This window comes from Ixodes scapularis, unplaced genomic scaffold (genome assembly GCF_016920785.2).
Source record: "Ixodes scapularis isolate PalLabHiFi unplaced genomic scaffold, ASM1692078v2 PGA_scaffold3__209_contigs__length_174095766, whole genome shotgun sequence".
Taxonomy (NCBI): Eukaryota; Metazoa; Arthropoda; class Arachnida; order Ixodida; family Ixodidae; genus Ixodes; species Ixodes scapularis.
In genome coordinates this window covers 123503392-123530297 of record NW_024609868.1, presented here as the reverse complement: position 1 = coordinate 123530297, position 26906 = coordinate 123503392, and the positions used below count along the sequence as shown (strand labels likewise).

The 26906-nt window shown below is 43.3% G+C and overlaps 2 protein-coding genes across 2 annotated transcripts in view; one reads left to right on the top strand and one right to left on the bottom strand.

The window, feature by feature from the left end:
• LOC115322778 (cytochrome P450 3A41-like) overlaps nucleotides 1–10963 on the bottom strand; it is a 40432-nt gene extending 29469 nt beyond the window's left edge. Inside the window, exons 1-4 of the mRNA XM_040215062.1 lie at nucleotides 10827–10963; nucleotides 8787–8895; nucleotides 7288–7376; nucleotides 5657–5797 (exon numbers count right to left, since the gene is read on the bottom strand). Coding sequence (XP_040070996.1) covers nucleotides 5657–5797; nucleotides 7288–7376; nucleotides 8787–8895; nucleotides 10827–10963 — 476 coding nt within the window. The remainder of the gene's footprint in view (nucleotides 1–5656; nucleotides 5798–7287; nucleotides 7377–8786; nucleotides 8896–10826) is intronic.
• On the top strand, nucleotides 835–2422 carry LOC121046753. The gene is made up of 2 exons (XM_042293042.1): nucleotides 835–924; nucleotides 2095–2422. The coding sequence occupies exons 1-2, from the start codon at nucleotides 862–864 to the stop codon at nucleotides 2365–2367; spliced, it is 336 nt and encodes a 111-aa protein (XP_042148976.1). The 5' UTR covers nucleotides 835–861; the 3' UTR covers nucleotides 2368–2422.
• Nucleotides 10964–26906: the final 15943 nt, after the last annotated feature.

The window sequence follows — 26906 nt, the reverse complement described above, 5'->3', positions numbered from 1 at the left end:
AAGTCTGTATAAATATAGAGCTATGTCTTTCGCCACTGTGGGCAGAGGCCAGCTAAATTGCTACCGTTTGGAAGGTGGAGGGGTGATGTGCAGGGAAGCTAAGCCCTATCCCTCTCTCCCATATTGTCTGCTATAATTGTTTCAAATATCAAAAAAAAGGGGGGGGGGCAACTGCCCCCTCCCCTTGCACCCTTGTCCCGATGCCACTGTCAGGGGGTAATAACTTGGGGATGCCATAAATAAATGCAACCACTTACGGCTGCCATTGCATACAAAGGAGAAAATAGAGAGAGAGGGAGAGCGATGTGGATTATCTTTCTCTTAGGTATTCATGTCAGAAGGGGTACTAATGGTTTTGGATGGTTGTGGCTGAGCGAGATAGCCATGAGTGCTGCCTAAGTGTTTGGTTCGGACTCGTGTTCAATCGGCAAAAAAGCAAGTCCCAGTCAACTATTCAAGTATATCCTATGAATGGCTCCTGGGATTTTCGAAAATGGTCTATTGTCTTGCAAATGAGTGTGCTGGTATTAACTAAAGACACTTAGCAAGCTGTTTACTCATTTTTAATATTGCTGACTTTACATTAAAGCTGGTGAACTTTCAGCTTTCTGCAATGCATAGTTTTTTTTCTTATTAGGTCCAAAAAAGTTGGGTATATCTTTCTTGATTGGATTCTGCATTATTGTGATCATTCAGCTGTGTTGAATGAAACATATGGGTTTCTTATCCCAGATTTGATATTTATTTTTATGCAGTCGGGGGGTGGTGTGTGTTTTGGCATAGAATTTTAGGAATTATTGCCATATAAGAATACACTTTCCATCAGAAAACTAAGCAACCTCATTCTTTGCAGCTCCTGCCATGGAGGTGGTAAAGAGCCTGGCAGCCCTGCTGAAGGATTCAACAGCTTCTCTCATTGAGAAGGTATGGTATTCCATTCTGATATAATTTCTAACCTCTTAAACGAAGTGAAAACTGGCTCACATATCAATTTCAGTATGCATGGTAACTCAGAACCCTGCTCGCAGGTACCTGTGAAGCAAAAGCAGCCAGGGAGGCTGTTCTAAGAGCAGCCTCTCTGGCATCTCGTAGAAAAAAAGAAACCTGCAGTTTAACAGAGATTCATCATCAGCAACTCGAAGAACACACAAAAAGCATCGAAAGAAATCAGAAGAGTAGCTTTAAAAAATATGAAGTTGTTTAAAAACTTGGTTTGCCAAAAAAACTTAAGAAATATTATAATGTGACTAAATATGGTGAAGGAGATGTTCAAACACTTGTTCTGCACCTGTTGCTGGGCTGACAGGCAGTATTGGTCTTATGCCTTCAGCCTCTATGAGAGATGCTCTAATAAAGCAACAAGCAACAGTGTTTTATATAGGCATGTATTACCTCAGCAGACTCCGAGCATACCGAGATACATACAATAAAATGCAAATAAGCCTGTCGTGCTTATTTGGTAATTCTGGCAATTTATAAAGACAATGTGGTGTGAAGTGGGGAAAGAAAGTTTAGGCTTCAATCTTTGAGCTAGTTGAAAGGCCAAATTATAGCAAAAGGCAGGATATGGTGTTGTTGCTCTTATTGTGTGCTGGTGTAACATGAACAAATATTTTCATCTACAAATTGTCACTTTACTGAAGTGTCCCTTTAATGGTGTGCTACTTGATGTGCTATTTGCATTGTGTTGTATTTTTTTGGGCCCACGAGGGGGCCACATATATTGCCGCGCATGATGTGGTGGCCGAGTGGGCACCACTCCTGGGTGTCATGCAGAGGTCCTGGGTTTGAATCCGGGGACCACTGCAGTTGCTTAATTACTTAAAAAACCCGTGGTTCTAGAAATTTGCTCACAGTGCTCAATGCTCAATGCCTTGTGTTGTAATGGTCTCATATATTGAACCGCCTCTACAGAGGTCAGGGAATTTCACCTGAAATTGTCAGGGAAAATCTGGAAAAGTTGGGGAATTTCAAAATAATAATTCGCTAGACACCCTGAAATTGCTGTAATTACCCCGAGGAGACTGAGTAGACTTTCTTTGGTAATTATCTTCCTTTCAAATACTACAAATTGCCCATGTTTCTTCTTCACAGGAGGAGGATCATGTCCAGCCAGCCTTCCCTGTGATGCAAGTCAGGGGAGGGGCCTCAAGTTCACCACTCACAGTGGTGCTGGAGGACTGCTCTTTCGAGGTAACGGACATTGTGGCCGGTATTGCGCTCATTCTTGCGCTATACTGGGTCCATGACATTTCCTGCTGTCCAAAAGCATCCTGGTCACTTGCTGTGATTGGCAACTTCATTGGCTTGACCTACAAGACCAAGTCATTCTTGGTACTAGATCTAATTTCAAAACTGGAAGATTGAGATCTTAAATGAGTGTATTTTTTTACATGTACATTAAAATCTGTTTTTTTAACGAGCACCGTATTACTGTTTTCACTCGACCTTGTATGAGGGCCTGTATGGGCACCCTCTGAAAAGGCTCAAGCAACACCTTTCGTCCTGTGAGCACATGCAGAATTCTCTTCGGACATTCGCATCCGTGCATTGCGGAGTGTTGTAGCTGTGAACAAGAAATGCCCATATTCGAGGGAAATAAACACCTTGCTTAAGGGATTCAATGTCTTGGAAGCTCTTTGTTTGCCCTTCTATAGAGTTCAGGCACACTACGTGAAAGGGAAAAGATAACACCTAACAGAGTGTACTTTTAGCTCTGACGTAGAGCTTAATTAACACTTCTTATGGAGCTGAAGTTACCCTTTACGAGGGAGTTAAAATAACTCTTGGCATGAGAGTGTAGCCTTGACCACTCATTAGAGTTGTTCTATTTGCACCTAAGAGAGTAGCCACAACATTCGCTTCGAGGGTACGTACAACACCACCTGTAGGAGTCTATGCTACTCTTCAAAAGTGTTAATTTTACACCTCATTTCAAGGAGTAACCGTTACCCTAGAAAAGAGTAACACTAACTCTCGTCAAGAGTAACTCCTGGTTACTCTCAAAAGTGTAAAGTCAACACCTCGTTTTGAAGAGTAATTGTAACTCTTGTCAAGAGTAACTCCTTGTTACTCTTAAAAGAGTAAAGTCAACACCTTCTTTCGAAGAGTAACCCTAACTCTCAAAAAAGGGTGGATTCTGCGACAAACCATTTACACTCCAAAAAGTGTTAAGATGACGCCTTTTTTTTTTAGAGTGAAGACTGTCAAGGGGTAGTTTCGGCTTCGGTTTCTCCGCGTTCGGCATCCGTCGTCTGCCATCGTCTCCGCACCGCTATTTTTCACGTCGTCATGGATTGCTCCCCACTTACGCGCGATGCCGTCTGTACCCTTTTTCTTCTCATTGCTACACATCAGAAACAGCGAATAACGAAACAATTATGATGCTTCTGGCACGGGGAGTGAGCGAAAACGCCGCAACGAAATTCTCTCTCGCTTGTTCATTATACGCAACGCGCGTAAGTGTGGACCAGACTTGGGACGCAATCCATTACTTTTTAAAGTAATCTTGTAATTGACACGTTACTTTTTTTCGGAAGTAATTTGTAATGTAATTTCGTTACAAAATATTGGTAACAGATTACTTTAATTACTCGTAACATTTTTTTTAATATGAGCATAATACAGTATCTAGTACCCCAATTCAAGCAGAACATTCAGCATCCTAAAGAGAGAAAGTTCAACAAAATAGGAAACATCAGGAAGGGGAGAATAGCCGAAAAAAAAGCACGATTTGTTTTGTATAACCGGTCACTAGAACCTCCAGAAAAACGGGCAAGGCATGTACCAATATACGAAAGACAAAGATCCAGATCCGTCGCCTTCCATCGTGTTTTCTTCTCCCGGGCAGGCGAAAGCTCTTGGTGTTTATTTGATTTTGGCTTTTACACCATTTCACCCTTTCCAACTTCTTCAACGTGTCCCGCCACCTGCACAAGCATAAACGCTTGTGCGTACCCCCTCGATTCGCGGGTTCCCAACTCGAGTAACAGATGATGTAGCCTCACGCGAGGGTGTCGAATTCCCTTTATTTTTGCTGTGCATGACTGTATTCTAGCACGCACTTGAAGCACGGCTGAAAAGCGCCCGGCGCGAGGCTAAGAGCATTGATTTCAGTGGTACGGACGATACTTCTTTTGGTTTACTTGTCTGGGCGTCGTAGCCGAGTCCACTCCTCATTTCACAGTCAACTGTCAACATAAAGCGTGTGTGTGTGTGTGTGTGTGGGGGGGGGGGGGGTTATGCCATCAAAGAGATGTTGACAAAGAGACGGAGAAAGATAACGCGTAAAAGTGGTGCGATCCTCCATTGTTTTGTGAAACCGATGCCTACCGCTCCTTTCGGTCTCTGTGCCGTCCCTTCCCCTGGCCTCCACGAATATTGGTATGGAAGTGAGAACCGATGAACGATCGATCACCCGTAGCCGCCACTTTTTCGCTGACTGGTCGAGTTTTCGGTCAGGGGGTGTCCTCGTCTCCATGGCCATCTCTTAATGAGATGTTCAAAATTCAGGGCATTAAGGAGAACGTAAACCTAGAATTTCAGTGCATACTTTGCTTGCCAAAAAAAAAGCACATTGTCATCAGCAAGAACAACAAACTCTAATCTACTGAAACACATGAAGGTAAGCCGGGACACCTGCATTCTGCATTGGCTATACATTCTAACGTTAGAACCAAGTTTTTCTTTCCTTGTGAATAACAGGCGAAACACCAGAATCAAAAGGAAAGCTTTCGAAGATCGCTTCTTTAGCTCCGAATCTCGCAGCGGAGGTAGACGCTGGTACTGAGCATGCGAACCGCTAGCTTTGTCTGCACAATTCCAAGGAACATTTCTGGAATCCGTAAGGTAGCGGAATGGCGGGTGTGGTTGCAGGTTTCGTTGCTTTGTCAGCTCACAGGTCAACGGAGTGCACCTACCCTCTTTCTCTTCAATGCAACGTTTGTTGTTTTTTTTTTGTTTGTTTTTTTGGGACTTTTACAATGCGGGCGTATGAGAAATGAAAAGTGGTGTTGCAGAACAATTTTTAAAAAAATATCAAAATGTTTTCTATTCTTTTCTGGATAAATGTTCGGAAAAAGTAACGTGAAAATAATTTGTAACGGTAATCCATTATATTTGAGGCCCGTTAATTTGTAATTGTTATCCATACATTTTTCAAGTAATGAGCACAAGCCTGGTGTGGACCAATCCACGACGACGTGAGCAATTGCGGTGCGAAGACGACAGCAGACGACAGGTACACAACTCGGCGAAACCGAAACTATTCGTCGATAGTCTTCTGCTTTCAGGTTGCACTTGAACCTTTAGGGGAGCTCCTATTTTGCATATGGTCCATTGTGTTGTTTCTATAGACCTTTCCAGCCGCGGTCTCGATCGAAGCGATTTTCAACGCGCGTCCCTTGTTTTTGAGAGTGTGCGTCAGTGATGTCCGACTGCGCTTAGCTGCCGGTTTTTCGTCAAACGACTGTGGCAGCCTGCGTAGGCGCAGTTCCAGACGCTGCTGGCGAATAAATTGCTGGGTTTTATTGTTTCCTTTTTTAGGATAAACTGAATTTACCGAGGCTTTTAAGGAAACATTGTATTAATCAGGGCTAAGATGTGTATTATAAACTTCTGAAGCAACAACAATTATGGCAGCACGTTGGAACTTTACCTGTCAGGATTGAACTTCTCGGGGTCCACCCAATATCTTGGATCATGGTGCATTAGTCGAGCGGGAACTTGAATGTTCGTGCCCTTTGGAATACGCAGGCCATTGAATTCGAAGTCCTTCTGGCACCTTCTGCTGACGAACCTGCGTGTCATAATTATTCGGTAGGATCAAACTTCACGCTGCATTTGTTCACCTCTGTTTCATCTAACCAGAAAGCGCCTGTCGATAGCATATAAAGCAGAAAGAAATTACTAAAAATGTACTTAGACAAGATTTTGTGACGTAGCAAAACGCTCGAAGCTTCAGTTTTAATCGTGCGTTAGTATTAGTACCCAGATGACAGAGAAAACCTGACGGCGTCCGTTCGTGGGCAAAACAGTGGAAAGGGACGCAAACCGAGCAGAGAGAGGGAGAGTAGTGAAGGACAAAGGGGATAGGGAAGAGGTGCCACGGGGCGGAAGCTAATGCGCGCGCGGATGCTGGCTCGAGTCTAACCTTGCAGGTGTGCGGAGTGCGTATGCCTTGGTTTGTGCTCTGAAATAGAGTGCGAACCAAGTACTTGAGCTGGTCCAAGTAAGCGGCAAAACGTTAAAGGAATATCTATCAAACGATTCTTATAGAATCTGCTATGTCCCCTTCCAACTAGAGAGACAGAAAAAAAAAAAAACGACACTGACAAGCCTCAAACCAGAGCCTTTCGCGATTTCAGAGGCTATCCAGAATAAGAGAGGCTATGCTAAGACTCGAGCATCATGCACGCGCGGGTATCTTTGGTAGGCTTGCAATCGCTCGTACTTACTTCACGAGCACCGAACGACTAAACGCCTGCCAAAGGTACCATTGCGAGCATGCTGCATGGGTTTGAGGCTTGTCGCTGTCTTTTGTTTCTCTCTGTCGCTCTAGTGGGACACGGGCATTAGCATGACCCTCGGGAAATGCCACACAAGTCCTCTTTTGGGAACCGCTAACACTGGCCCGTAAAGCCAACTGGTACCCTCACACTGCTCACACATCATACAAAAGACAGTCTGCAAAGACGAGTCACCACGACATCCGTGGTTCGAATTGCGCGTGCCAAGTTGTCTCCCTGAACTCATTGATATGCGGCATTCGAAGGGCGGATCTCGCGGTTACTCGGGTTCGAATCAGACAGTCTTTTGTATAATGTATAATTAGGGTTACCCCGTCATAAGAAAGCCAAAAAGAGGCAGCAAAAAAATATAGGAAGCAAAAGAGAAAGCCAAAACAGAAAAGTAAAGGACTCAGCATTAATGTTTTCCAAAGGGGGACAAGGGTGGCTTTTCCCAAGGGTCATTCTCACGCATTCCCCCAAGAATCCACCAAGGTACCTTCTTTTAATTTTTTTTCTCGCTCCTTCTAATCAAAATCTCCCTTTTTCACCCGATAAAACGCGCGTAGTATTTGCGTCTCAATACTGTATTTCCTTGCATTTTGGGACCATCCTGCATGTCCCATTTTATTATGTGTCGAATTGCCTTCAACCTTACATTTCAATGAACATTCGTTTTCATTTTACAGTTGCTTATCACTATCTGACTACTTTGTAATATAAAATATGATAGAACGCGTTGGTAAAACAAAAATTTTTGTTTTGAACTAGGCCACAGTACCCTGGCAAGGGGGGATAGAGTCTTAACGATTCCTCAATGACTTGGTTCAGGTATTTCAAGCTGAAGATGTTGTCATAGTTGATATTTCCCTGCAACAGAGATCAAAGAAGAAACTAATTACTTGTTAGGAATAAAGTAGTGTGCTCTTAAAAATGTGTACGTGATAACTAAGACGTCAGATTTGGGTTGAGACCGTCTCGTGCTGCGCGTAATATAACGCAAAATTGTATAAGTCAAATATTTTCCAAAGCCCGCCGATCATAAAAGTTTTCCTCCTAGGCTGCAGCTGCTTTATTCGGTGATGGAATTAAAAAATGGTACATTCAAACGAAAATTTGGAATCTCCTCTTTTCCAGGAGCACCTAACTTTTCAAAATAGTCCTCGTCTGCAGCGATGGACTTCCTCTACTGCTGCACTACTCTCCGCATGATGTCGTGGATGATTGAAGTCAGTTGCTGACGAAACCAACGGCACATTGCATCGGTAACCTCGTCGTCGCACGCAAACCGTGCACTCCTTACACCTTTACTTGAAAAAAAAAATCTAATTGCGCGAAGTTTGGGCTGTAAGGTAATCATCTCGGAACCCCAGCTCCTAGCTCCACCGCGGTTTTGGTCTCGTTAATCAGTGCTTAAAGTCAACGGGGTCTCGGGGGACCTCAGACACCCCCCAGAGATTTCTACGTTGGGCCTAAGACCCCTTTGGGGAGTCGATCAAACCATCGCCTCCCTAGCGGCGAAGTTAAACACTAAACCGATGGGTACAACTTGAATTGTTTAGGCGTGTTTCTGACGTAGAGTTCGACAGCGTCAGCCGAACGCTGTGTCAGCATTTGGATGCATGTGCACCTCATTAGTTTAAAGGCAAGCTGCTTGTCAAATTATGGCCCACTAACCCTCCCCTCCCCCCTCTCCAACCCCAACGCCAGGTTACTACAACAGAGACCCCCACCCACCGGTGGGAGACTTTAAAGGGCCGCTAAAAAGAAAACTAAATGTTTTTTAACAGTCTGGTTGAGACACGCGTGTCAGAAAATTAATTTTACGCGAAAAACACATTTTTTTTTTAGATAAATATCGTAGGCGGGAGCCGCGATTTAGTCGGTGGTCACCTCCTTTAAACTTTTTTCTCTCTTGGCATGGACTTTGCGCGTAGAATTTCAAATCGTTCGCCGTCAATACTGCTCCAAAAAAAATTTTTTTTTGTGTGTAAAATTTATTTTTTGACACGCGTGTCCCGACCCATTTGTTTAAACAGAAAATTTGTTTTTTTTTTCTTTTTTAGGGGCCTTTTAAGCACTGCGCTTAACCTTCTTGCCAAGCGAATCTCAAACATACCACTCCTCGCGAAGCACAATGAGAATGGCGACGCACCATGTGACTTGAGAGCAAGAAGAATGCGATAGGTGCCAGAACAGTTTTAATCAAAGATTCCTGTGTTCAGAATGTTTTTAAAACGCTGATAATTTTATGCCATTGCATAGCGTTCAGAGCCTTACATCTTTCTGCAGAAGAAGTTTCACTTCCGCCCTCACTTTGTCTTGGACGTCTTGATGTTTTGCCAAAAGGTATGCGGTGAACGAGAGTGCCGAAGTGACCGCCTCAAGTCTGGAACAAACGTTTTTTTCAAATGGTGAGTTTGCTGGCAACACTCAAGCTAAAGTGATTAGGCGACAAAGAAGGGAGGGAATATTGGCTGCGACTTTTACCTTTAAAGACGTATAGTGTATGAAATGCAGTATTTAGAAAGTTATAATTCCAATTTGTTCAGACGACTATATACAGTCTTTTAGAATATAGGTCATGTGGTATCAATATATAAAAATATATATATATGGTGACCCAACTCATCAGGCTGTATCTAAAATATACCGTAAAAATCGAGGCCTGAAAGTAGCAACGTAAACTTTTCGCCAAAGGTGTATTTCACAGGTCGTTTTTTTTTCTAAAATTACAACGCGTAACTCTTTTTCTGTCAGAAATAGGGCCAAGAAAGTGGCCAGGGTCTATGGCAGGCGGCGACGCAGACAACCAAGACCGGTAGCGGGGTGTGTTTGGCCATAGAGGAGGCTATGGTTTGGCATTTGTATTGATAGATGGCGTCGGGAGCAGCGTCCGAAGGTGCAGCCCACCAGCGTAAGAAAGCAGACGACACGCAGACGAAATCCGTTGGCAGCAAAAGCGCCGTCGTTATGCAGACGCGTTTCTTTTTTTTTTTACTTGAAATATTGCTTCTTTTTTGTTCACGTTTATTTTTTAACCAAAGGTACAATTCAGAAAGATTGTTCATTTTAATAAACCACGGTGGTCGCGACCCGTCGCGATAAGGATGTAGCGCCATCTATCAATACGAACGCCAAACACACCCCTCTTCTGGACTTGGTCGCCTGCGTCGCCGCCCGCCCTAGACCCTGGCAAGTTTCTTGGCCATATTTTTTACAGAAATAGAGAGTTACGCTTTGTAATTTCACATGAAAAAAAACGACCTGTGAAATACACTTTTCACGAAAAGTTCAGATTGCTACGTGCAGGCGTCGATTGTTACGGTCCATTTTAGATCGAGCCTGGTGACTTAAGACACCCTATATATGCGCAATACTTACTAATTACTTGGCTCATTGACTTAAATTATTAATTAACTTTTTATTTGGTGAAAATAGACGTATGGTTTCAATCAGAAACTTGTTGAGTGACACGTCGCGTCATGTGGCGTCAGTTTTCTCGCTAAATTTAGCGGAGAAGCTAGATTGGTGTATAGGCAACATGACGTCAGGTCATGTGACATCAATTTTTCAGAAAAATTTAGCGGTAAACCGAATGAGTGGTCATGTGACGGCGGCGGTGTATTTGACCTGTTGGCGGGGCCAACACCCGTTCGCCAATTTCGGCCAACGGGTAGTCGGGTACATATGTTTCTCAGCTTGACAGGTAGTTTGGCAACCCAATCTTTCAACAACGTTGCGAAGCACGACGAAAATAATCCCTGGAGAAGGGGAACAAGAGGAACAGAGGACAAACACAATTCTGCAGGGATTACTTTCGTCATTTCTTGTCCAGCTCGCTTGCACCTTTGCATTTAATTGCATTATAAAAAATTTAAAAAACGTTGCGAGACACCTTTTTAAATAAGAAATTTATTTTGTTTAACTGAGTTTGAGAGACTAGAAAACGTCACGTTGATTTAACTTGCCTTGATGTTGGTTGTTTGAAAAACAACTTCAAAGAAAGTCTTGAGGAGATTCTGCTGATGACGTACATTATTGCAGCATGGCGCAGGAGAGATTTTATCCTGGTGAGTTGCTTCAACAGACACGTCAGAGCCGCTGTTTTAATGCTAAGAGTAGTGCTTCACCAAGTGATTTATAGGCTTTGGAGGTTCTTTTTTTCTTGCAAAGATTAACCGGTCGAAAAGCGCATTTAGTTGGCCGCAGCTATCTAGACAAACAGAGTACTACGGTAAACGCTCATTAGGGGTCGTATCCTCTCATCTTGTCAGTTATTGAGATGTTCTGAAAAATCGTTTCGTGGTTTGATCTTACCCTGCGATGAGGAAGACTTCGGCATTAGCTAGTGTTGCAAACGGTGTGATCCTCAGTCCCCTAGTTGACTTGTCTGCTGTAAAGATTTGCAATCTTGATCCGTTGAAATGAGACATTTCGCAAGTGTAGATTGTCATTTGTATTTTGAGTCATCAGGCTCAGCGATTCAGCATAAGATGATACTTTAAATTAATAAATTGGTTCCTGAGAACGCGATCTTTCAGGGTATTAGGCCAAGTCATCCTTACTTGACATCTTGTTTCAATTTTTTCTGTAACTTTAATTTAGTGTCCTTTCTTGTGACTTGGACTGTACTAAACTGACCCATAAAATTAAACTGATATTTTTTTGTAGTTCTATGGCGTTGTAATAATACATTTATTTGACGATGCCGCAAAAAAGCGTCTGGTCTAAATGATTCCGCAGGACCGAGCACAAAACACAAAGAATTGCCGAAGCCAAACCAGTAGCTTCTTGATTTTACATGCGTATCACTGACAATATGCTTCTATTACACAGGAGTGCTGCACAGAGCTATCGTTGAACAGAGGTAAAACATAGATAAACCTGATGAGTTTGAACCTAAAGATTGTTGATTGACCTAAATAAGTCAGCGTAGCAGACTTGGGCAGTGGAGTAAACTGGTAACACTATTAAAATATACTTGCAATTTACTTACCTTTGCCAGTGAAATGAATCGTGCTATTAAGCTTCGTCTCTTCTCCGTGTTTTTCTTCTGCATTAAACAACAGCTGGAGCAAATCTTCATTCCCTCTCTGTAGAAACGGGCAATGTTCGGAATAATGCATTTGTTTAAGGCGTGTTAAATTTAGATTGACTAAATTGAAACCTCTGAAAATTTACCTTAGACGTCCCTACATGTTCAGCCTTTCTAGTGCGCAATAATGTTTGTGTTTGGATCCACTAATCTCGTGTTTTGTTGTTCGTGTTATTAGACATTGAGATGCACCTAATTATTAATTACAAACAAGGTGCATTTTAATTTATTTACTCAATCATTGACCAGTTTTTGGTTTCATAACCTACATCAGGGTTGTAAAAGTTACATAAAAATGTACCTAAGATACAGTTACAGTTACTCATATGAAAGGGTACTTAGGTACGCACCTAGGTTCTTGCTTAAAGATGTACGTAGGTACAGGTACAGTTACTTTAAAGATACTGTCTTTATTTATTTTCCCCAAATTCGTCAAAATATTTCGGAAGCCAAGCTTTTTATACTAAGGATACACTCAAAAACGAGTTCGATAAATGTGCTTTATTGGTGTAAATGCGATGTCCACATCGGTGTTGAGTCCTCATGTGCCTTTTCCCCACTCTCCAATTGGTTCACCGAGGCCGCAGCTTGCACTGTTTACCATGTCCCACCAAATCCGCCGAAACTCGCTTATTGACGTTCTTGCCCTCAGAGCGGGTGCTGACGCTGACGAGTCCAGAAGACGTCAGCCGCACGAAGAAATGCATGAGTCGAGTGCATATGCACCTAACCTTCACGACAGCGAGCGAAAGTCTTCAAGCTTCCTCGTTTTATTTTTTCTTTCGTTAGCCAGAAGAAAAATGAGTTTTCTTTTTATTTCGGAACTTTCTCAGTTTTGATAACTGCAAAATTTGAGTCAGATCTATTGAGTGGAAACTGTATTATATACAATATGTTACATTGCTTTACGATTGTAATTATAATTTATTTGCAATTATATTTTATACTGCATTTATAACAAAGCAATGCTACCACCAGGATAAGATGTGGGCAACAGAAACTGCACACATCGTTGAAGTTATCCCCTTCCTTGTATAACTGTCAGGGAACTTCAAACATGCAATGAAGTCGATTTCGGTTTGAGATGAAGGAAGCAGGTCGCTATTTTCCCTAAACGGTGTTCCGAAGCGATTAAATAAATTGGTGTCGCTAGAACGGCATCGTATAATTCACCGTTCGCTCAAATGAACATTCACTAAAGTGTGTCGTTCGATGAAGCATCATAGGCGGGGCTTCGTTCGCTAAAACGTCGTTCGATCAAGTCAGTGCCTCCAATGCCGTACCCAACTCAACGCTAATCACGGCACATGGTAGTGTGTTAATACTTCACGATTTATAGTTTCTACAATTTGACGATGTGAATAGAAAAGCACCTGTAAAAAGTAGCTTCACTTAGTTACAAGTTACTGGAAAATGTACCTAAGATACAAATACAGATACCGAGAAATTAAAGTACCTAGGTTTGTACCTCACGTACAACAAAAGTACCTATATACCGATTTCAAGTTACTTGTACCTAGGTACTTTAAAATCCTGCCTATATCTAGGAGTCCGATTTATTTTTTTTTCCTCGGTAAATACCGATAAACTCTGAAAAATAACCCCCGAACTTGGTTGATTAAATTCGGGAAAGAAAACTTGAAATGAAGCTCTCGTTAAATAAAAAAATAGAAAAAACATCATGGGGAGAAATTTTTGTCAACAGCTCTTTTTAATTTGTGTTGACCCGGAATACAATTCCCATTGAAAAGTGCACGAGGATGTTGCTTTCTTCAAGAGGCACACGCTTTTCGTTTTCTTCTCTTATGGATATCGGGGCGTTTTCGAAGTATTGGAATCATGCGCATGTTTCTTCAAGGTTGGAAAATTCCATGTGCCCGTGTCGCTGCTATTTTTTACGGCATAAATCCCGATAAGCTCTCATTTTTTGCCCTACGCCTAAAATCGACACGGGAAACTACCAATTCTACGAGAAAAAATAAACACTAAAAAAACGAATTCGAGAAAAATATAAATTCCCGAAAATATGGCATGGCATGCCATCTCATGCCTCGTGCAATCTTATGTTTTCTGCGTAAAAATTAATGATCTACACCGCAGCATCCCGCGAGTAGGTGATGTCGTGGCAAAATGTTGCATGCAGATATGATTCTACGTCGACATACATCTGGTGCGCGCGCGTGTCAGTCAGAAGTTTGCATTGATTTTTTTTTAAGTTCTCCTCTTTAAGTAGAACGTTTTACCCCGGCAGTCCTTTACGCCGCTTCATCCTAGTAGGCCTAGAATTCAGTTTTTGTAGACCCTCCTCCCCCCCCCCCCCTTCCCTCCCCTGTGCTAAGCCTTATGTTTTAAAGACGCCACCACTACTGCCCATGCGCGCAGTTAATGCCGTCTGCCCAGTTTCGAATCTCGAATTAGCAAAAAAAAGTGTGTTTAAAATTTATTTACAAAATAAAACGTCGGATTCGTCCCAGTCATCACTGATGCACCGTCTTTACATACAATAAAGCCAGAGCATTCTGGATTTGCCTTAATTAAATCTAGCCGTAAAAAGCTGCAGCTTTAATTGCCAAGGAAAAGAATGTACACGCTTCCATAATTTTGGGTGCCTTAAATAAAAATTGAGTGACTCAGAGCTTTTTTTTTTTCTTTTATATGAAGTGTTGTAGCCATGATAGGCGTTTATAGTTTTGATCTATTTTTTTTTTTTTGTTACTGCCGTCAGGTTGTTTTCATTTGTAATATACCAAGAAAGATCGTAGTGATGTAGCCGTGGTGATGAACACGAAGTTCAATTGGTTCCCTCGAAGAAGGCGCAGCAGGTTCTAGCTTGTCCAATGGTGAACTGCCATGAAGTGTCTCCACACGAACTTATTTCGGTACCCGTCATTCGCAAATCTGCACCTTGGAGACTATGTAAACATCAAATATATCACGCAGGTCTACCCTCTTCGATTGGTTATCTCTGACGCTCGGCTTCCTACAACTTGCACGAATATTTCTAGAATTTCATGGAGGGGAGATTATCAGGCTACAGTTGTGTTTAGCCAATAAGGAGGTAAAACACACAACAAAAAAACTGTTTTTTAATGATGCGGACGACTTAGTGAGATTTGGGAAACGCTGGATTGCCCGCCAGCGCATGAAATGATTTGAGGTGGGTATACAGTAAATTGGATCAATCTGGTATTTTCTTTCCCTCAAGAATTGCGTCACATTGCTAATGGACTGCACCATATTAAATATTTGAAGGAAGAGATATATTACTCGTTCACATTTCTTGATTCGTGTGTATTAAAAACCATCTACGTAAGATTGCGAGAAATTATTTATAAATATTTAGGCCATTCAATAAATTGTACGTAGTAGTAGAAAAGGTATAAAAAATTCATAATGCCCGTCTCTTTTTTTTCTTTTTAAAGAACACACTTTCCATGAGCCTGTTAAATACATAATGCTCTATGGACGTGTTCCAAATTTTACTCGAATGAATCTGAGTTACTCCGGCGGATCATGTCACATGGCCAAACAGATAGAGCAACGCTGGACGTGGGTAGGTTTTCAAAAGCCAAGGTAGAAAAGCTTTACCCTATCGTGAAATCGAGTACATTTTGGAACACGGCCTGTGAGAAATAATTATTAATTTTTTATTACATCGATTTCCTTTTGTTTTGCAAGTATTCGAAAAAGAAAAAGGCTATTAAAGGGAATTCACACGGAAGATGCCTTTTGGGAAGGAATGTGCGTGACATCGGTGTTTGGGGGAACCAGAGGGACTCCCTTCCCGAGTTAAGCATTCACACAAACGGCGGGGAGCCCAAAAGGGATGTCAGTGTTATCAGACACATTTAGCGGTCGAAGTTGTAGATGGAACGGGTATACGTGATTGTGGCAGCAGCGCTGTTAGATGCGGAAGACGACGAGCTGCTTTCTGCCAAAAAATAAGGTGCTTCTTAAGTGGGCGGATGCTACACAAAATGCGTGGAGTCAAAAACCACACTCTAAGAAAAAAAGGGTGTAGTCGGGTGCATCGGGCGCACATGCACCCTTTTCCTAAAAGATCCACCCTGCGTTTCCCAGCCAGTGTACTTGTACACCGACAATGAGCATCCTTCTCTCCCTTAAAAACCTCTAGGTGTATCAGTGCACCCCCACGCTAGCCGCGCGCCTCGATCAGCTTGTGCTTGGATTCCTCTTTGGGGGTCACTCGTTGGGTTTGGCAGTTTCTTAGGAAGTATGGAGCTATCCCATTCACTCGGTATTGACAGTAGAGTGGGCGCTATGCTTGTTTTAGGCCAAATGGGTCTCCGGGTAGTATCACGTGCTTATCTCCAAGCTAGAGATAAGGCAGAGCACGGCATCTGCCTGAAGGCCAAGGCCACGGGTAGCATCCACTGCACTATTAACTTTGGGTCGAACTTTCAAGAGGATATAAGCAAATAATCCTTTCGTTGTGTTCATTGTTGGGTTGCCCCTGAAGATAAGCCTTTGCGAGGGTACCCCCTTTTGGCCTTGAAGGAGCTGCAATTTTCATACTCCTTTCTTTTTTCTTTCTCTCCATAAGCTGAAAGCACGGAAGAAGGTAAAGGTTTCATAGATGACTTAGTATCTTTTTTTTATCTCGGTGCTTCCCGGCCTAGTTTCTTGTGCGCTGTGCCGCGACCAGCGGGGCTGCCGTAGATTTCGTCCGCGACGATGTATTCGAGTGTGCCAAGATTTTGAGTGTTTGAAAAGTCCTACGAGTATATCGGCAACAAGCGAGTTCTTCAGAAAAGCCCAAGGAATTCTTCTGATGAGTTTAGTGTTCGGTTCGGCGAACTACTGCTTCTGCTACATTGTGTTGGATCTTCACGGACCCCTTTCCTTTCGTTTTTGTGTTGTTCTGCAGTGCCCGTGTCGACATATATTTCGGATTACATATTTCGAGTCCAGCGTTTTCATCGTAAGTGGTCTGCAGCCTACTCCTTTGCAACAATTGACAGTTCCGTTCCGGATTACTTCTAGAATTAGGCAGAGTTTATTTTCTAGCAGCCGGGAGAATAATTTCCCCGAAATTCTATCGGCAGTCGCCTGCCATTAGCTGACTACAATCATGTGACAACCGCAGGTATAATACTGACTTTCTTATTCTCCTGGCGTTTTGTGAAAACACGTTTTTGCCGATACACGTTTTGTAGACAGGTTTCATCGACACTACATCGCCATTCACACTCTTACGACCAAATAAGACCGAGAGAGACCAGACCGGCTTTTAAGCATTTTGCGACTTCTTAGGACCGGATGCGATGCTGCCGAGCTGGTCCTAAGAGATCGCAAGAGGCTTAAAAACCGGTCTGGTATTTCTCAGTCCTACTCGGTCGCAAGAGTGTGAACGGGCCTTAACGTTTCATCGTCACTCGCTACCTAAAATGCACGCCTTAGGGACATTTTGTCGCGCGTGTATCTCTGAGGCGCGTGCTCACCGACCCAGCCGACCCGTTCGCGCTACTTTGTGGCGACAGTCTGCGGCGGCCCATTACGAAAATGTTAGCCCACCTGTCCCACCCATACACGTCACTTCGCGGATACATTCTGGGGCGGCTCATTACAAGAAAAGAAAGGAGAGAAGCTAATATAGAAAAGCTAATCTGAGCTGTCGACAAAACGTCGTTCGATGAATTAATGGCGACTGCCGGTGGAATTTCGTGGAAATAATTTTACCGGCTGCTGGCAGAATGGACACTACCTAAGACTCACCCCCGGTTCTTGTTTGCTCGGTAATCATTTCAGTTGTGTAAAAGCTTTTTTGTACGTCTTCAGATATGACAGATTGCTTGCAAGTTTGTACTTGTTTACGAAATAGGCCGTCTAATAAACTTCTATGAGATTTGAAAACAATACCGTGTGTCCGTTTTCCTGCCTTTTTGCAATCACCGGGGCGCATACATTTTTTACTGTTTTCCTCGATGTCTTAAATAGGTTTATGGAGTTATGAAACGGGTGCATAAAGTGCTGCGACCGTGCACCTTTGAATCGGGTCCATCTGTGTTCTCTCCGAATTCAGTGAGTGTAGAAAGAGGTGTAACAGTACACTACTGAACGGGGTGCTCCTGTGTTCCCTTTGAGAGCAGTAGGTGTAGAAAGGGGAGTAATGGTACACTATTGAGTGGGGTGCATCTGTGTTCTCTTTGAGTGAGGCGGGTGTATGAAGCGGTGCAATGGTACACCATCGCACGGGGTGCATCTGTGCTCCCTTTCATCTCATTGGGTGTAGAAAGAGGTGTAGCCGTACACCATTGAATGGGGTGCACCTGTGTTCCCTTCGAGTGAGATTTCTGTAGAAAGGGGTGTACATGTGCACCCCACCAACGGGTGTACACGTACTCCCATATTTGGGGTGCACTTGTATTCCCCCAAAGGGTGTAGTATATGTGACAAGCACTTACACCCCCTATGGGTGTACCCCATGACACCCTTTTTTTTTTAGAGTGCAGTTGTATGAGGGGCGGCTTGAGGACGGCATTGATAAACATCGAAGACTTCTTCGGGTGCCTCGGAAGACATGCGCAACAGCGCAAGCCATGAGTTAGGTGATCTCGATGCCGCCGCCGGTATCTGGCTGAGCAAAATCTGTTAAGTTGCCAGACATGAGAACAAGATACCGTCAATTGTAAAGAGATCCCACGTCAAGGCAGGGAGCGTTTCTGCAGCCCGAACGAAAGCTCCTGTAGCCCCCTGGCATGTCTACGTCAGCGCGGCTCCGCTGTTACCAAGTGATACACATACCGGGGAGCAAAGGGAGAGATTTCTCCCCCGTGTGAATACCCCCTTAGAAGGTGCATTTTGTTTAGTTTGAGGCTGTCACATCTACACATCGCGACACCGTTAACGCGAACACGACATCGGCGCATTTTCGCATTTTACTTCTAAATAGTATTAGCGAGAACAAAATTTTATCGCTTACATTGAAGAACTAAATGAAGCCTTTCCATAGCAGTAATAACATGTATGACATCCCTTGATTTCAAAGACAAAAACTGGAAAAACCGGCGATCGCTTGTTCGCGCTAACAGTGTTGCGCTCTGTACGCACAAGTAGGATTAAAAAAAAAAAAGAAGTCTGGGCTCCAATTTACGTTGTGAAGGTGGTTGGCCAGTGAAGCAGTAGTATCACCTGCAACGGTTGGCCACTGGACTATACCCTATGAGCAACAAATGAAAAGTAAATGCACTGAACCAAAACTTTGTATATACAGAATGTTTCACGTAAGAATGACGAAAATGACTAAAATATCTGTATTGTAGGTAAAATTATAATTTTCTTAGAACCGCATTAGTCGTGGTGGTGGACGTCAGAAACTGCGCGATACTTACTAATTAGTTCGCTCATTACTTTTTAATTAGTCAAAACAGACAAATGGTACTTCAATTAGAAACTTGCTGAGCGACATCAAAGACCCCTAAATCAGTCATTTTCACAAAGACTTCGGCCGCATAAGAAGCTTAGTAGTGCACTGAAGTTACCAGCACTGGAGCAGGGACAGGGTTGACGGTTGCAGTAATGTGCCCGCTCGATGTTTCCGTCTCTTATAAAAGCCCTAGCCTTTTACCTGCTTTACTCGAGGGGTACAGTTTTCTCACTATACTACGCTTCCCACGTGCTCAGTCTTTCTGCAATTTACTGATTTAGCGGTTCTCAATGACGTTCAGAAAGTTTCTAATTGAAATTATATTTCTATTTTCACTAATTAAAAGTTAATTGGTAAGTATCGCGCATTTTCTGACGTCCGCCACCCCGAGTCATGCGGTCCCGGGAAAATGATTTTTTTACCTCCATAACAATCATTTTAGAAAGATTTTGTCACCTTAACGTGAAACACCCTGTAGAAAGGCTAGAGACGTCAGTCCCCACGTCGCAAGCTGCTTGAGCAACAGCAATCTTTACCGGGAAACGAATGCGGTGAGCGCTGTGTGCTTCACATTGTTATCGGGAACGCCTTATCATCAATTATGGGTTTGGGATGGTTGTTTTGTGCGTTTTCTTTATTGAAATAAATGCTGGGCTGTATAAGGTATGCATGATATGCACCTTTTGCTTCAATCGCTGAAGTTTTTTTTTGTTTTTTTTTCGTGAGGACGCCGACACGAAAAAATCCGACCAACGAGTCATATACAGCGTCGCTGTCAAACTTCAAGAGCGGATTTTAAATTATGATAGTGTTGCAGAAGCCATGATTTCATTTTCACTTTACATTAATTTTACGAAAACTCACTTGTCCTTCTGCTCTACGTAGACGCACCAGTTCGGCGATGTGTTCATGGACTCTGGTTGTAGCTGGCACGTGTAAGCATTCCCGCACGAAGACGGTCAACCTTTTGATGCTGTACCACAGCGGAATAACGTCTGTGAAATCAACAGTGCAACATTGAAGTCCTATTCAGAAATGAAATATGCCCCCCTGTGACGAATATTTTATACTACCATATGCGAGCACTATAGAACATAGTGTATGCCGTTTTTTCAGTGAGAAACGCATAAGTCAATTTTATGTTTGGCCAAGATTGTCTAACACACATTCCAAGTGTAATGAAAAATATACTATTTTATCTTATTTCATTTTGTCGTTAATGATCTTTTTATAATTAGCACAAACAATATTTTGTATGCTAATTTGTATAATGAGTAAATAAAATTTAAAAATATATATATATATATTTGAGCTACCTAAAGTTAGAAAGGTTGCTAATAGGATTACCTAATTAAGAAAAAGATTAATGTGGTTCTTTCGCATGATATTATTTATAGAATGCAGGTCGTATGTGTGCACGATTTTTGGTCGAAAATAATCCCTGGAGAATGCGAACAAGAGGGAGAAAGGACAAACACAAATCTCCAAACACGGCTAGGTGACTGGTGAGCACCGAAACAATCCGCCTGGTCCGGGTATCGAACCCGGGATCTCTCCATTACAGGTGGAGCGGTCTACCAACTAAGCTAACCAGGGGTTAGACGTCAGTAGAACAAACGGGTTTTATCACCTAGCCGTGTTTGGAGATTTGTGTTTGTCCTTTGTCCCTCTTGTTCCCATTCTCCAGGGATTATTTTCGTAGTTCTTGTCCAGCTCGCCTGCCCTTTGCATTTCATTGCATCATAATTACGTTTTTCGTGTTTGTTTGTTCTTGTTTTTTAGTAGGGTCTGATCGACATCTGTTGCCACTCAGCAGATTTTGTGTCAGTTCGCCATGTACCAGAAAACTGAAAGCACGGAGTATTAGAAGTTTTGCTTCTTTGCGTAAGTCAAACGGCAGATTTCTAGGAGGGAAAGAGGTAGCACTAGACATAACCGTGGGCTTCTACCCACGAAGCTATGTATTTTGTGATCTTTTATTGGGGAGCATATGACCATAAAGTCTCCTCTCAGGGAACGCCTATAGGCGCTCTTCAAAATAGAGTTCAAATCTTTCCACTAGATTACTTCTTGCTTGAGTACTTACTGAAAATCATGATCCAGTTGTAAGGAGACCGTTCGAGGGCCTCTCGCACAGAGTTCACGAAAGGTTCGGTCTCTCTGGAAGCCGCCTGCAGGTTGAGCCGAGCACCCATCATGTAACGCAACAGGATCTCCATGGAAAGCCTGAAGAACGGTTGGTCGATTTGGACACATTCCCGTTCCGGTGTCACCTTCTCCTCCATGATTTCCAGAAACTCATCGGTGCATTTTTCTATTATCGGGAACGCCTATAAAATAAAATCAAAATAAAACAACACACTGCAGACTTCCGCGCTAAGGAAGTCCAGCACTTCTACTTTGACGCAAAGAGCGCTGCAAGCGACGGAGAAAGCTCGGCGAAAGAAGAGGCTGCGAATAAATTTGGGCCTAAAAAGACAGCGCAAGCTGACCATGACGTACCTAAGTTACACAACGTGGGATTCGAAAGGGGACGCATGTCGGTTTTGCAAATCGGGCCAAAGGGGGGCCGCTCTTTTGGAACTCAAAGTACTTGGGCAGCCCACATGCCCCACCCCGTGGGGCCCACAGGATGCCTAGGTGAGCAGCTCACATGGGCTGCACACCGCTTTGTTGGGCCCACAGGGGTCTAGGTGGGCAGCCCGCAACGGCTTCCCTTACGAGGTTGCGAAGCACCTAAAAATAAGTAACTGCAGATTGATATCTAGGTTCTTTTGTTATACCTAAGATACAAAGATAGGTACTTTTATTTCTCTCTGTGTGCACCTATTTCTTAGGTACAATCTCGAGTAACTTGTAACATAGTGAAGTTATTTTTTGCAGGTACTTTTTGTTTGCTTCAGCTAAATTGCAGAAAGTAAGACCTTGGAAGTATTGGCGCACTAAGGTGGAGCCCAAGGGCAGCTTCGGTCAGAGATTATGAGCATCGAGGTAAATTCAGGTGATCTCATTTGCTTGCCGTGTCCCCAAAATAAACACGTTAGTTTTGACAGCACGAAACGGCATGGGATCGTCGACAGTCCAGGTTGTAGGCGCTACAAAAAAACAAAAAAAAAAGTAAAAATAACGAGATACGCTTTTTTGTTACTTGCAAACAAAGGTTCTCAGGAATGCAAAAATAAAAATGAAAGACGTTTACAATTTTCTGTAACGCCAAATTAGAGCGCAGTTCTTGAGGAGGAGGAGAGGGAATGACCCTCTTTCTTCCCCGTTAAAATTAACGGGAAACGTTTTCTGACAAATTTAGTGGAAATCTTATCCCACTAAATTCAACGGGAATATTGGCAATGTTAGATACGTGTGACGTGACGTGACATCATACGTCACTTGCTTTTTATAATGACATCACACGTGAAGTCACGTGTGACGTTACGAGGGTAACGTCGTGACGTTACCCTCGTGACCCTCGTGAAGGTGACCCTCGTGGGAATAACCCTCGAGACCCTCCTGAGGGTAACCCTCGTAACCGTCACGAGAGTAATCCTCATGACGTCAATATGGGCCTCACAATGCAACGCGCGGCTAGTCCGGCGCTGACGTCGACGACGACGCTCAAGCCAGAATCGAGCGCTTAAAAGCTGTGCTCTAAAATAAAGTTATAGCTGTTGCTGTCTGTCATTCAAACTTTCAGGTTGGGTGGATAAACAGTGAGGTGAAATTTAAGTGAGCATGGTATTTTATTTATTTTATTTACTTATTACCTACTTCGCCCAGTGGGCATTACAGAAAGGAGGGGGGGGGGGGGATGGTACATGAGAAATTGCAAAAAAATAAAAATTAACTAAGGCGAGCTTCGAGTATAGAAAAGGCCTCGTCGGGCGAGCAAAGTGGCCATTGCGCGGGGCAGCACGAATTCGGCATGCCCACGCATATCCGAAGTGGTACCCACGGGGGTACTACGTGGGCAGCCCAATAGGGCACGTCCTCAATTCGCCCTCATCTACGCTAACTTTTCCCCTAGCATAACCGAGGTTGAACCTACGGGGGTTTATCAGTGGGGGCCTCGGCCCACTTTGGCCACGTGGGCCCCGCGTCATTTGCTACCAGGGTAAGCACGTGAAACGTCATGCTCATTTCGACAGCGTAGACTGGTTCACTTGCAGTGTGCTTGTGTAATTTTGCCACCAATTTTGTTGCGTCGCGACACTTTCTTCTCCGCATTTTTGTAAGTTTAAAGAGATGTATGTGGGTTGTTTGGTCGCTTTATGGGTGAGTGTCTGGTTTTCATTTCCTCGGTTTCCTCTCCTTATACAGTGTTTTCTTTTCTAGCTGATGTGCATTTTTTATGTTTGGAGTCTGCTGGTCATGTGAGTTTTCTTTTTTTGTTCAACATTCATTTTGCCTATGCTCGCTGAAGGTTGTGATAGAGGGAAAAAGGGGGGGGGGGGGCGGTGCCCCGTCGCTTGGTCAGCAATGTCAGTGCGTTTTGTGACAACACCCCAGACAGTTGTACTACTCATAAGTCCTTCCGTCGATCGTAGCAATTACCCAAGTGCTTTACGATAAGGTAGACGCTCCAGATTTCTTCGAGTGAGCATGCTGAATTCTGCTCTGCATCACTTAATTGAATTGTGACATTACTATGTATTTATATTATATGAATTTTATGACTTACACGTATCCAAGTTTCATGGCACGCCTAACCTCCCTTTGCCAGCTATATTAGCCTTAGAAATGACCGACCATAGTTACAGGAAAATGACGACTGCCTTTGAGGCTGCTGTATAAAACCCACTCTTAAATGTCTGCTTTCACACGGAGCATGCCGTGGGCCGTCACTGTGGTCCCCGTGACGGGACAATGAGGGAACGAGGATCAAAAGACAGTCTGCCTGGATAATGCGATATGCTCAGGCATTACTAGGGCTTTTCTTTTGAGTGTCGAGTTGAGCTAAGCTCCACTACTTCATAAAAGCTCCTAACTCAATTATAACTTGGCAGACTGAGCAAAAAAGTATAACACACGCATGTAGCTTCAAAATTGAGTATGCGTGAGCTCCGCACATTGTGACTACGGCTGCTAGGAAAAACAATGCGAAGGTAGGAATTTTAAAATCGCCACAGCATGTGATCTTTAACGATGTGGGCATAGGTAGATGAACTTTTCAATGTTTTCGTATGCGTTTGTTACTGTATACCGTTTGTTTGTTTGCAGAGAATGCGCACTAGTAGAAAAACGCCACTCCGGTGGTACGTCAAAACTGTATAGTACGTGAGTTTGTCAACAGTGTCGATATAAATTACGTAATGTGGAAGTATATTTGAATGTAATTAAATTAAATTTATACGTATTTGTAATCTACTAAAGATATTTCACAGTAAAAGCATATAGCTTGAGTGCTGCTCTATATAATTTCAGAATCAGGCAATTAGTCAACTATCTTGCATACTTTTGTCGGGCATCTTCTCCAACACTGGAAAATTTTGATTTAACAGACACAAATGTATCTGAACGTTGCTATCGGCGAAAAACATAGGCCAAGTTTCCAAGTTAAAGGTTTGTCTTCTACACGTTAGCATTCAAGTTCTCTGCTACTAAAAATACGCACCCGCTTCAACATGCTTGACTTGAAGGCCGGTGACGTTAGCGCCCTCATCATCCTCCATTTGTCGCCGGAAAGTCTGGAAATTTTCTCGTTGTTGACAGATTTAACGCTAGTCAACTCCACAACCCGCTGAAAAAAGAAAGGTGCACAGAAAAGTAATTTCTAGATGGCTCTAGCACACAAATTGTATTGATCGAATTTTAAGTATGTCCCGCAATACTGTCGACAGAGCCTTAAGTATTTTCATATGACTTCGTCATAATATATTTTTTTTTATACAACCGTCTAGAAAAACAAGGAGGCATGCATGGGAAGTAAAGTCACTATGGTTGTATATCTTAGGTATTACTATTTAAAGAATGAAATACCTACACAAGCAGATAATTATTGCAGTCATGAGTACTGACTGATATTTACAAATGTAGGCAGGGTGGTAAGAAACGTGCGTCTAAGCTTTTATTCGCTGGCACTTATGCCCAGTTAGATAAAAAAATACGGAACTTCCAAAGTATAAGTAGCTGTGGACGAAAAACCGAACTGGTGCTAAAATGTCGGAAGTTTAATTTAATTAGCTGGTTTATTGTGAGTGCTTCACTGTATAATATATGCAAAGATTAGGCGGAGCAGAACAATTAACAAAATATTTTTATATCAGTTAAGGTTTTAAAATATATATATACGTCACAATTTTATAAATTACATTGAACTGATTTGGCCCCACAGCCAGATGCGAGCTAATGGAGTAATGTCGTTAATTACAGAAGCTTTACTTAAAAATAAAGTGATATCGCTTCCTTGCAGAGCACAAATATAACTAATCACAGCGGACAACATAACAAACCCATGATGATGATGATGATGATGATGATCTTGCAGCTGTTCCCTTTGTATCGGGCGGTTCCGAACAACGTTCGTACCTAGCAAAAAAAAAATATATATATATATATTAAACAAGAAAAAAAAAACTTATTTCTTCGCTTTCAATTTGCTTTTGTCCTTCGCCACCAGTCCTCCAGTCTGCTTTTCGTTCTTCCGATTACTTTCCAGCTCCGTCCAATCGGCTTCGTGGACGCTGCGGCGCGCGTTTCCACCTCACTTCGAGGGATAGCAACATCATCTCTATCTAGAAACGCGTTCAGCGCTGACCCCGTCGCCGGTGATTGGAAGCCGAGTGCTTCCGCCAGCAATTGGGCTTGTGGAAGGGGCTGGCCAGGTGTCTGTCCGTTTTCAGGAGCGTAATACCACTGCACCGGATGGCTTGGTTGCAGGCTTGTGCATGAGAGGACGATGTGTTCGATGGTTTCATCCGCTACTCCACAAGCCCGGCATGTTGTTGTTTCCACCATCGGATTATATTTCTGTTGGTACACTAGTGTTCTCAGCCCTCCTGCACGTGCCTCAAAAAGCAAGCGGCTGCCCAGGCTGTTATCATATAACTGAGCCTCCGCTGATATTGTACTTTTGCTGAGGTTGTACACCCGTAGCGTTGACTTGCTCTTGGCCGCCTTTGCCCACTGAAGGGCCTCCTCCTCACGCACTCTCTTCCGCACCTCCGTTTCCCACTTTGTGTCTGTATTGGCACTCACGGGCACTGTGAAGAAACCAAATTTTTTTTCCAGTTGGTATAGCCGCTTCCTCCATCTTGTCTGTATACTTGTAAGGTGGATGTATACGAAGAGTCGCTTTGCCCACCGATTTCGGTCCATGAATCGCAGCCGCCCGTTGTAGCCGATCTTGCTCGTCGCTCCTCTGGCTTCGAAGGATGACCACCCGAGGTCTCCTTGGACAGCCTCGTTGGCCACCATACCATGGCATCCTACGGCCTGCCTCCCGACGTCTCGCTGACGGCGCTCCAATATCTCCCGCACATCCCCGGGTACGCAGATAACAGCGTTGGCAAAAGTCAGTCCCGGTACTATGGCCGCTTTCCAAAGTTCTCGTGTAACAACAAACCGGTTGCAGCTCCATAAGTTTCGTTTGCGAAGAACGTTGGTGCCTCGTATAGCTGCCTGTCGGAGATGTAGATGGTGCTCGGCCAAGTACTCTTGCTTATTGGTGAGTGTAATACCGAGGTACTTGTAAGTGTCTTGTTCGGGGATTTTTTCGCCATTCAGCACGCAGTTACCTATATTAGGCTCTTGAGGCCCAACTAGCTGCATCACTGCCGACTTTTTGTTGTTAAAGCGAAGGCCTCGCGCATCCGCCTCCTCATCGCAAATGTATACCAGTTTCTGTAAGTCTTCTGCAGTCTCCGCCATCAGTACAATGTCGTCCGCAAATGTAAGACCCGGCAGTACCCAATTTACCTCC